The sequence below is a fragment of the Trematomus bernacchii genome, unplaced genomic scaffold, assembly GCF_902827165.1.
Source record: "Trematomus bernacchii unplaced genomic scaffold, fTreBer1.1, whole genome shotgun sequence".
NCBI lineage: Eukaryota > Metazoa > Chordata > Actinopteri > Perciformes > Nototheniidae > Trematomus > Trematomus bernacchii.
The window spans coordinates 2,897,697-2,909,704 of record NW_022987689.1 but is presented as its reverse complement, the minus strand read 5'-3'; the positions used below and the strand labels follow the sequence as shown (position 1 = coordinate 2,909,704).

At 41.5% G+C, this 12,008-nt stretch overlaps 1 protein-coding gene across 1 annotated transcript in view; it reads right to left on the bottom strand.

Moving 5' to 3' along the window:
• Window positions 1-10,980, bottom strand: part of LOC117488480 (solute carrier family 22 member 23-like) — a 33,951-nt gene extending 22,971 nt beyond the window's left edge. Inside the window, exons 1-3 of the mRNA XM_034137409.1 lie at window positions 10,042-10,980; window positions 3,640-3,743; window positions 3,349-3,503 (exon numbers count right to left, since the gene is read on the bottom strand). Of these exons, the coding sequence (XP_033993300.1) occupies window positions 3,349-3,503; window positions 3,640-3,743; window positions 10,042-10,479 (697 nt within the window). The 5' untranslated portion in view covers window positions 10,480-10,980. The remainder of the gene's footprint in view (window positions 1-3,348; window positions 3,504-3,639; window positions 3,744-10,041) is intronic.
• Between the last annotated feature and the right edge of the window lie 1,028 nt (window positions 10,981-12,008).

Genomic DNA, 12,008 nt, shown 5'->3' with positions numbered 1-12,008 from the left:
CTTAGCTGCTTTTGGTGTATTTTGTGGCGGAAGTACAGCGCCACTTACAGGCCCGGCATATGTACTACAGCGTATCCAGCGGGTCGAGCGGTCTCGTGTGGACAGACACGTTTCTGGTGCCGATTGCGTGGGGACGGAAGACTTTTTTGATATCGAATTCGGTTTGTTTTCTTTACCGTCTCCGTGTGGCTAGGGTATTAATTGCTCATGGATTGATGAGAAAGGGGGGATTAGTGTAATTTCTTTAGTGCAAACACAGCTGAAGCTGGGATTTGGCTCCAACTTTCCTCTGTAAGCAGAGTCAAACAAAGCAAGCCACAAAGGAAGGTCATGTGGTTACAATGTTACATGCAGAAGTGTCATATGATTGACACAGTGTCAGGACTTTAATGAATATTAGCTTTTTTTAAGCATGTGGCCTCATGTCATGTAAATGGAAAGAATACCCTAAACAGAAGGCCTTGAAATAAAAAGGATTGATTCACTCCAGTAATGTGTTATTGAACGACTCGTCTCCTTCTCTTGGAGCAGCTCTGGTGGAGTGTTGTCAATACAGAGTAGTTGCAGGGTAAATATCATGTGACAGAGGGCACGCATGATCAGAAATAAGGGCGGCGGTATTGCAATAGAAAACCTATACAAATAGGCAGAGCTCAAACAGTCTTCTGTCTTGCTAAGTCTGCTTAAGTTGAAGTCACTAAATACTAGTTATTAGTTAATATTAGGTTGTTATTATGATCTATGTTACCCTGAAGCAAGGACCAAGCAGTACTTGTGTTTGGTGTTGATACAAATGGATCAATATGGGTTAAATAGCCACACTCCAAATGATGGCCATGGTGGTAAATGCTCGACCCATCAGAGGGAACAAGGTTAAATCAATTCTACCTCTACAGTTCCTTTGAAGCTTCAGAAACGTTAAAGCTATAACTTTAGATGTGTGTGTGACCCTTTTGCAACTACAAAGATACCTGAATATGATTGCAGAGGGTAAGGTGGTGCCTGAATAAAGAGAATAATGCCTTTCAAAATTAGACAAATAATGGCACGTTATATAAGCTTGTGTAAAGACAAATATTGACCCCACTATCTTCTATTGGGTTCCAACCACCAGGTTGGAACCATTGATTTACTGAACCATAAACAGTGGGCTAATGTGAAAACAATGAACGCAGATGTCAAGATCATTTATATTTGATAAAATGCCATACAGCTAAACTCCACCCTCTGATCCACCCACGTTCCTTTGTCCTGAGAACAGACTCAACGTTCCTTCTATTTTGGGAGCACGTTGAAGCTTTACAAGGTATACAGTGTGGAGTAAATGTGAATGAAAAGGACACAGAGGGCCCCTTCCTTCATCCTCTCGCCCTTGCTCCCTCCCTCTCATTTTCCTCTTCCCTCAATGTTTGCCACCTCCCTCTGCACTGGTCAATTACTGCAGCTAAAGAGGCTTTTAAGGATCCATCGCTGTGACCAGAGTGTGCATCAACTGCATTGCCAATTATCAGGGCGCTAACAAAAAGTCTATTTTCTTTTGGACTAAATGCTACATTCCCACAGAAGTGATTATTCAAAACCTTTACTATGCAGATTACTGAGAGAAGGTCATATCAACAGAGAGGATTCATCTTTGAGAAAAATACACTCTTCCCACACCACCCCCGACCCCTTCTGCCGTTAACGGATTATTGATTAACAGTTACAAGGTTTAAAATCTCAGCAAAAGACATATGCTGGTTCACCTAAATCAAAATTAAAGAGTTCATTTCAAGGGCAAGTTGGCTGGTACTGGTTGTTGTTCTGGGTGTGAAAATGTATCCCTACAATGGCATTAAATGTAATACATGTTAGAAGGCCATTGCAACACAATTACTCTTCTATCCACTGAATGCTACCCTCAGCTTAAGACAATAATTAAAGTACAAAAGGCTTTTGATAAGACGCATCAGGTCAGAAGGACTCACAGCATGAGTGGGAAGATACCACTGGAGGAGTAAGAGTGAGCGGTATGGGTTGAATCAATGTAGCAAAAATTATCACAGCATTATCACAACACTAATATGTTGCAGTACTAAACTATTCAAAACCCACTTGATAACAACACATATTCATCGCATTGATTTTAATGTTTTTTTTGTCTTTTAGTGGGCCACAATTTTATATTTTAGTATGTAAGATTTAAGCTGTGCCGTTTGATTAAAATTCAACTTTAGAAGGAATGATATTGTGACATTTTTCTATCATGATGTTGAAATATTTACTCAGCCCTAACAGTGAAAACTGATCGCTACAACTTGCATTGCAACAACTGCTGCCAATAGACAAAGAGCCACGTTTCAAACAAACCAGTTTAGCCCACAAGGAAATCGTAAAGTGTAAATGGAAAAGGCCTGCATTTTCAACAGTATTACTACTGCTGCGCCATTCCTCCTCAGCAGTTTTAATTTAGTGTTAAAGTGAAACCCAACTGTCTACACACTTTAATCACAGTAACAAATAGCATTCAAAGGTTTCAACTGTGCTACCATAAAGGCCTCAAGCTAAATGTGTCAGCAAAAATATTCAATGTTCACAGTTTCATAGATAAGTAGCCTCCTCGTGTTACAAACCCCTCCCAGGACCAACAATTGTCCAACAGAAGCATACAAGTTTAACCAGGTCTGACTAGATTTGGATTTCTCAACATACTGAGGTTGAGTGCATTGGTAAACCATTAAGAAAAATATTCCCTATTAAATTAGTTTGTAGGGTTATGTCTTTTATATAAACCTTGCCAAAAAAAAACCCACAAGAGTAAAATGGAACACAGTGTTACTTCTAAAGCTAACTACATTATTTTGTTGGATTTTGGTACTGGGACAACTGCATAGGAGCCAGGATGCTAATGCTTATCAAAGATTAGAGAAAGGTTAGCGGCTGTGTCTTGCACTTGATTAGATTTGGAAATGACGCTTTTTCTTGTACTAGCTTTAATACTTTTTAAGAAGTGTTAAAATGACTACACATTAATTAGTTATTCTTGTAAATATGGTTCTCTAGTAAAATGCTGACTTTGTCCTACCTGAGCTTTATCATCAGTCTGTTAGCATTAGCTTTAAGACTTTTAATACGGCTCTCGGCTAAACAAACTGGAAACATTTAAAAAGGACCAGTGCAAGTGTATACTTCTGAGGGCAATCTAAGACTAACTGTTTAAAAAAATGACTACAACTGTTGTGTGATAAATGTGGTCAACTGCACATGTGCAGTTCTACTGTATATTGTAAAGCGTACCAACAATAACAAGGGCAAGGCTTAGCAACAGGTACATTAGCACAGAGTATTTAGTTGAGAGATAAGACTCACTGAGGACATAGAGGGAAAGGTAGATCCCCGCCAGGCAGAAGCCCTCAAAGAAGCGCAGGGTGCTGAACATGGGGACGTTGACGGAGAAGGCCACAGTCAGACCAAACACCAGCATGAACAGCACCGAAATGATCAGCACTGGGTGGCGACCAAACCTACAGGGAGAGGTAAAGAAATGTTAAGACAATTGACACCTTCAATGTAGAAAATAGAGTTTTCAGTATTACACAGCTGTAAATGACACTTTAGGTTGTTTTGAACAACCTAACGATTTTGTTTTGAAAATCTTACCAGTCAGCCAGGACTCCAAAAGTCAGGTATCCAAAGATGGATCCCACCAACAGAGAGAATTTGGCGATATGGACTTTCCATGCTGAATCACACACCAGACTCCACTGTAGAGACAAATAAACACAGGCATTAGTTCAAATACATTTATGCTCGGTACAAAATGGCCTTTTTATCTATTGACTAAGGTCTGTCAAATTTGATGGGCCATTATGACCACTCAAAACATAAATGATTAAAATATGAGAAGGATACGTTCTGTGACACGTCTTCCTGGTATTGCGTCCAAAAGGAACATTGTTATAATATTCATACAACAATGACCTTTTATATGTTTATCATTCCAGACATTATGTTAAGTTATTGCTAATTGTTTAACTTTTTGTGATTAGACTCAATGATTCCCTAAAACAGCTTTAAACCAATCATTTATCCAAAGGAAATACTAATAGACTTTGTTATCAGATAATTCAGCACAAGATAATAAGTGGTCTGCAAAATAGGATTTCTGCAAGTATCAAAAAGCTATATCAATTTGTCAAAATGTTGGGTTGATATTTTCCTCTATTAGTACATTTAGCATTATATTGAAATATTGGAAAGGTATCGTTTCTCTGCAAATCAAGATCAGGGATTAAATCATGTCTATTAATGACAGAAATCACAAAGCTGTCATTTCTTATTTATTTTGTGCACGCCTCCTTTACTGTGGCGAAACGGTGTACATTATTACAGTCAACTCTGCTTCCACTCATTTTCTTTGCTGTCTGAAACTCTCAGAGGAGGGATTCCTAGAGTGCAAACAATGCAGTGTTTGCCTGCTTTCACGTGAATCAATCACGCCCAATACACAGTGGCTTTTGTCACAAGGTGTGACAAACAGACCTTGTATACAGCGTAAAACCGTAGAGAGGTTCAAAGGGAAATTAAAAGCCCAGTGGAGTATGAGCATGTGAAGTGCTTGTAGGAAAAAACTCAATACCTAATCAAATCTACCATAACCTGCAACTATGACTGCCATTGACATTATAATTTATTGATCCTAGTAAAGTAGTTTAGCCTGAAGATACATTTCAGAGAAGATATGGATTTTAGGGGTTGTTTTGGCAACATGTGCTGCACAGTTGTCTGTGCGGACAGTAGCTGCAAGATTTGGCAGACGGGCGTGGCAACAGAGCAGGTGCAATTCTGCCTCATCTATTCACCAGACAATTGCCACTATAGGGAATAAGTAACATTTACTGCCACAGAAAATCATATTCAGCGTATGTCATGTAGCAGCTCAACCTTGTCTTGAAATACAGAGTGTAGTTTGTTCTTACAGTTCTTCTCTGAGGGGCTCTAACCTCTCTTAACCTCTGCCACAGTGACCTGTTTAGAATGGAACGCTCCAGGATTACCCAGAGCCACCCGGCCATCACATGATCCAAGCATGCAACTCACTCATGGTTTCAGTATCGATGTCAGCAGAGGAAAAAGACAGAGGGAGTAAAACAAGTTCCTGTTGCACAATTGCGGCACAACTAAGGTACTATGACCAACCAAAATGAGATGAAAGTCTGAGTCTGCAAAAACAGAGGAATCAGGCACTGCACAGCTGGAAGACAGTTTGGTAATGGTTTGGTATTCTGTCTGCTGATCACAGACAAATTACCAATGTTTTAAAAGAACCAAGTCACATGCAAGTGACAAATCAGCAAGTCAAATGGAAACACAGACATTGGTATGGCTAAGGTATCATAATGGGTTTTATTTCAAAGCCAATTCGCATGTTTATTAAACAAGTCTTTAAAGGCCAACTCTCTAACTGGGCTTATACACAATCATTAATGGGCTTCCACACTGCTATTAACACAATAATATAAAGATGTTTAACTATAGCAGAGCAAAGAAATCCAAGAAAACTTGTATTCTGTCTGAGCACGAGTCAAATCCTTGCAGCGTGTCTGCAATGGCCTTATTAATTCTGCCAGTTGCTCCCTTGCTGTTGTCTTGCTCATTTGGGAGTAGTGATTAAAGTCAGTGTGCACAGTCGGGTTATACTCGTAAAAATTGTAACTGCTGACAGAAAATGCAGAACAATGAAGGGCCAAAGGGAAATCAGTTAAAATCCCCAGGGTGTCTGTCGACCTCTCTCGAATGACCGGCCACCAATGATCGGTCCACACAAGTGAGTCTCATTAGCCAAGATGAAGACGCTCTCAACTACAGTTGCAAAATTCTGCACCCGTTGAACTACAGAGAGGTGGGTGGGGGGTTTCAAAGGAGGGGGAGAAGAGGAGGGAGGGTGGTGGAGGAAAGCACAGGAGGAAGGAGGAATAAAGATTATACAATGTAGAAACAGAGCATACAAAGAAATGTAAAGAATAAAAGGAACGTATGGGTTAGAATAACAGGCTAAAAAGAGAGGGATAAGAGATGCTTAAAAGCAGTTGTGAGGAGAAAACATAGAGACTGCTGCATAGTTACTGCCTAGCAACAGACCATCATGCTGGTTATCAGACTATTTTCTGCTTCCAAGTGCAAGTTTTAGCACCACTGCTGCACCAGAGGGTTTAAATCCTGTAATGTGGTGGTAGCTTAGGTAAGGGTAAAAGAAAATCACAAAAGAGAGAGCTGAAATATACATTCACGCCCTGAATACTCTCTATCCTTGGCAGTTTGGTTGTAAATGAAGTCAACAAGGAAACTACACAGATATGTGACATTGGAGGTGTAGCCTGAGGGACACACAGCCTGAGAGCAGGTGTGACGTGTTTAATATAACTGTCATACTACTGTAGCCTTCAGATTATGCTATACATGAACTGATTACAACTGACATGTTTGACAAGTTAGCTGATGGCATTTATGTTTCCCTGCAACCAGCAGTGACAGATGGTGAAACAACAAACCTTTTTTTGTCCATCTATTATTCATTGCCTAATTTTGTCGAAAGTTGAGAAACATACGTAGACATATCTGTCACCAAAGCGACCTGATATGCATCAACAACCGACCAACACTCCTACAACCTGAATTCCATTACACAACTCTATAAACAAACATGCACTACAGCGGAGTGTGAGACACCCCACCATGTTGAACCCTCCCTGTTAGGAAACTTATCAGAAACTAGCCGGCAGCACACACGCTGAGAGCCTCAACACAGCTTTATCTCTGGGTCACACCAGCGTCTTTCCTTCCAGCTGACGCTGTGAGTGGCTGTCATTGTGTGCTGACTGGGTATCTGCAGTGGGGTCATCACCTTTCGACAGCTGAGACTGTTTCAAAGTCCCACACTGATCCAGGGTCTGTGGAAGGAGCCGGCCAGCTGGGTAAACAGTATGGAGGGACACAGAGCAGAGAGGCCTGCATGGGTGTTAAACTACAGTATCAACTTTCAGATCTATGGGTGTGCGACCTCCAGCACACTGATGGGTCTGGGTGTACCCACCAATATGCTTTTACAACATATCATTCTTATCGCACTCATACAAAACTCCAACAGAAAAACAATACACAACTGACACTTACTGAAGTACTAAATCAATTGCTCAATACATTTCTCATCTAGAGCGGCATCTAATAACTATTTCCACTATTGATTGCCCAATCGGCCCATTATTGTCGATTCAATAATAAAAATATATATATTGTTGTAAAATGAAGAACATACATAAAAATGGTCACCATTTTTCAGAACCTAAATCTTTAGTCTTGTTGTTTTAACCAAAGATAATCAGTTTACAATAACATCTGACAAAACCGAACAATTTAGAAGCTGTTGACTGCGAGCTGCTTTCCTGCAGTTTTTAGACTGTTGATCAGACAAAATATAAATCATAAACTTGCAACTCGCATCTTATTTGTTTAGACATTTTCTGACATCTTACTGGCTAAAGAGGAATAATTGTGTGTTCCAAAGGAAAACATAGCTTGGCCAAATGTCATACTTTTGTACCAATTGAAGTTTTAGAAAATAACTATATGTTGAATTCATCAATCTCTTAATGGCTAGTGTCTCTTACATAATGAACAAGAAGAGGGCTTTCACAGGGAATCAGCATAGAGGTTAATCTTTGCTTTGAACCAATTCTCAGCCCACTATTTCGGGCAGGCGTGTGCAGCTGCTACCCATCTGAATGGGAGCTGAGTAGGATAGGTTGCAGAGAGACTCTATCTGTTTCTGAGTAATGATACATTCTCATTTCTAAGGCTCAGTCCAATTAAGACGTACCCTGAGGAGAGATTTGACTCAATTAGTACGGGTCTCCACATTAACCACTCTGGATCTTTCTCCACCACCTCAACCACCTCCATCAAAGCTATCTTTCTGTGACACCATGAGACAAATGGAGTGAGCAGAAATGAACTCCTGTTACTGAAACACAAAATGTACACCACACAAGGTGAAATAATCTCCATATATTTACATATTTTCCTTGCATGATATGGAGGCCTAAATGGAGTAACACGGAGTTTGAATGTGCTGGGACATTTTGACAGAGACACTACTGCATAACGTAGGTGTTGGCCGAGTTTTTTTAGGGATCCAGTTTCACAGATAGCTGAGCCCAGTCATGTGCAGTTATGCCTACAGTATATGCAATCCAAACACAGGGAGAAATGCCAAGTCATCACTTCCTACATCCTAGATTGTACATCCTAGTGTCTGCACTGCTGGTAGGAAACAACGGCCTTGGAAGAGTAAGGGATTGGCCGTCAAAATAGACGAGGCCAACGAGAAGCGATGAAGCCAATTCTGCATCACTTTTGGCTCCCATTCAGGATCCGTCATCCGATTCAATTTCTCCTGACGGTGACCTTGTCAGAATGTGGACTGGGTCAGGGAAGACGAGACACTTCACCAACTGCTCAGGGCCGTCAATGACCTGCAGTAGTGGTAGTGTCAACATGACATTCTCCTTATGTGTGCAAAGGCAACATAAACATTAGCATCTACAGGTTAGCACCAGCATTCTAGGAGAGCCGCAATTGTTTTTGTACCAAACCTCTTATATCAGAAACTTCTCCTTGTTTACCAAAGAGAGAACAGACATTTTTAGATTGTTAGTAATGGGGATCCACCCAATCGAGTTTCATCCCATATGACTTCATATCCAGCTGCAGGTTATGAGTATTTTAGAGGCTTCAATCCGTATAAAATGCGTTTTCAGCCTGGCTTTAGGACATGCAACCCCACCCCCTAAATTACCCTAAAATAGCTGGATTTAAATGCCAAGGTTATATTTTATTTGTTTATTTAAATGGGGATAGTATCAGTCATAAGCAGATGGGCTGTTGGCATCTCATTGGATGCAATCTCAGAGTGCCTCCCACTGCACAGAGATGCTTCAAAACCCATCTACCTGAACCTTTTGATTATGGAATACATGCTATATTCTTTAAAGGAAAATATATTGCAGAAGATAAAGTGATTACAAGGGTATGTGAGGTTATTATTGTGTGTATCCACATTTCTGAATTTTGTCTAGCCAAAACAGATGTTGTAAAATGATTATCGATCTGGTAAGGTTTCTCTTTCAAGAGTTTAATTGTGCAATCAGTCTTTTCTCAGAAGATTTAACCACATTATTCCATCAATCATGATATCCGTTTTGCTAATAGAGCCCTGTGGATCAAAACATGCTTTTCAAAAATACAATTAGATCATTTAGTGTAAACATGCAACATCTCCACAATGGGAGAAGAGCTGATGTGCGTAATGAGGTATCAATCTCTTACCCCCAGACCCTCTATGATGACTGCAGGCCAGTGCAGATAGGAATATTATAATACAATGGTAATGTGATAGGAGGTAAACACATCACAGACATACTTAAAGTGGCCAGAATAAGAATATCTCCCTGCTGTTTGGTTAGTGCAGTGATAGGGTGTGATGTTTGGCCAGGGATGGGGTTGCATTATTCTAGAGAGAGCAGTAATGACCTTTGCTCCAAATTAAATGGCTCCACGTCTATTATGTCCAGTACGACGACGACGACAAATGACTACAGCCCTGGCAGGTGCAGTATTGCCCAATGTGCCAATAATGGCGTCTCTCTGCTTTGTGTCAGCACCGTGCATGCTCCCACATAAACAATCCTACCACTTTCAGGTCCAATGTGAACCTAGTCTGTGAATCTCTACAGAATATAAAAAATGAATCAGTGCTAGATGGCCCACTGTGGAGAAATACACGCCTTTGATGCTCTTTTGAGGCACACCTACTATCCAGAAGCTGTCAAATAATGTATATTAACACGACTGCTGCTGATTGAAAGATGGGTGTAGCGTTCATAAGTGCCAGAATTTCCTCTGCTAACGTAAATCGATCCTAATGGGATTGAGGCGGATAGGGTGTCAAAGATGCATCAAACAATATGATAGAGAGTATGTCCACCCATAAGATGAACAGCTTACCTTGGTAACCACGTTCTGTACGAGCCCAGTGTGCAGCTCGAAAGTCCACTCACTGCACCCACAGTGCATGTTGGCCGTGTCATTGTGGATACCGTAACTTCCATTGGCATACATACGAGCTGCCCGCGCACTGATGTTTTTTGGACCGTCCAACAACGAGGAATGGGTTGCATTGTGATAAGTCAGGTTTGCCAAAGGCTGGATACATGTGTTGTTCGGCTGGGCAAGGAGGAAATTATCAGAGTACTGGCTGAATCCAATGAATAACGCCGGGATCCATGTCAGCACGATCAGCTGTTTCTGGTACTTCCCAAATCCCCCGAGAAATGGCAGCACGGAGCCGTCGGTGAGTGTCAGCAGCCCCGGCGACGTGGTTTCGGGGGACACGAAGCCGTTCTCAGGTTGGTGGTCCTCCCTGTCGAGCTGCACCACGGCCATCGCGGTTCCGCCGAGAGATGCCTCCGTTGTGAAGCGAAGTCCTGGTTGCAGTGCTACCCCCTGTCGACTCCACAATGCGTCAATGCCCCCAGCTCCGCCGGTGAAAGCCGTGCGCAGTCAATCACTGGAATGGAAATAAGACGCACCTCTTTATTCACCCCGTCTGCCAGCAAAAACCCCGTGCGAGACTCACCGCAGGATCACGCACCGATACAAAGGCGGATGGCAGAGAATTGGAGCAGTGAAGAGGGGAAATACTTCATGATCTTGTCCCTCGTCTCTTTTCGTTTTGTCTGTGTCGGTCAGCCGTGGCAGCTGAGGGAAGTGCTTCCTGCGGGAGCCACAGGTAGGCTAACACACCTGCCCATAAAGGTTGTGTGCATTTTGACTCTTCCCCAACATGGCTACCTGTAACCACTACCACTTTGAAAGGAAAATGCTAATTCTATGTGTAGCATTTTCAAGTCAATCCCTGAAAACAACGTTACATAAACTAAAAAGACACCAGTGCTTTTAATTCCAATTATTTGATATATTAGACTTATTAAAAGTATTAAAACATGTTTGTATAAATAACATACAGTTGAATATGTGCTTTTATAGTACATATTTTGCAACTCTGTGTAGTAGCCTATATATTCTATATATTCTAATGGTGCAGTATATTGGGTTCTTCCAAATAACATTGTCCTTAATATTGTAGTTGATAATGAATGAATTGACATAAATACAAATATTTTTAATTGCACAGCACGTGTCCTATTGACAGAGGAGGAACTAGCTCTGTCCACACCCACACAATATAAACATGCCATTTGTTGCAGCATACACCTCTTTATTATACAAAAACAAAGGTGTGTTTACAGCATAGCAGCACCATTTCACAGGGGTTTACAGTAACTAAATATATTTACCAAAGTAGGCTACTTTACCTAAACACAAAATTTGAGGTTCTTATTATGCTGCGTTCACACCGGACGCGATGCGATGTTTGGGGGCGGCGCGATTACATGTAAAGTCAATGCAGAGACGCGGACAGACGCGAATTCGCTCCGACGGCGCGCATGAAGCGGTGGACGCAGCGCAAATCACGCGATTGAGGCGATTGAACGGTGCCGCGTTAAACGCGAGAGTTCAATTTTTTCAACTCGAGCGTCAAATTCACGTGGCGCGTTCTCGCGGAAGCCAATCAGCGGTGAGGATCTCAGCCTGCCGTCACTGACGTTCAACCACACAACATCAGCCGTTAGCTGTTAGCAGTTAGCACACAGAGCTCACAGCTCCTCATATCTGTTCAGAAACTGGACAAAAGTTAAACAAGTACAAACCACAGACTGTCTGTGCCATGGCGAATACAGTCGCTGGTTTATTTATGTCTGTAGGTCGTTGTTATGAGTGTGGAATGAGCATATACAACGTTAGCTTAGCCTGGTCGACCCGATCTTCATTCAGAAAACACACATTTTAAAAGGTTTTTTGCCTGCCGTCTTGTCTGCAGACTTGTCAAGCATTAATTCATGGTTTTTATT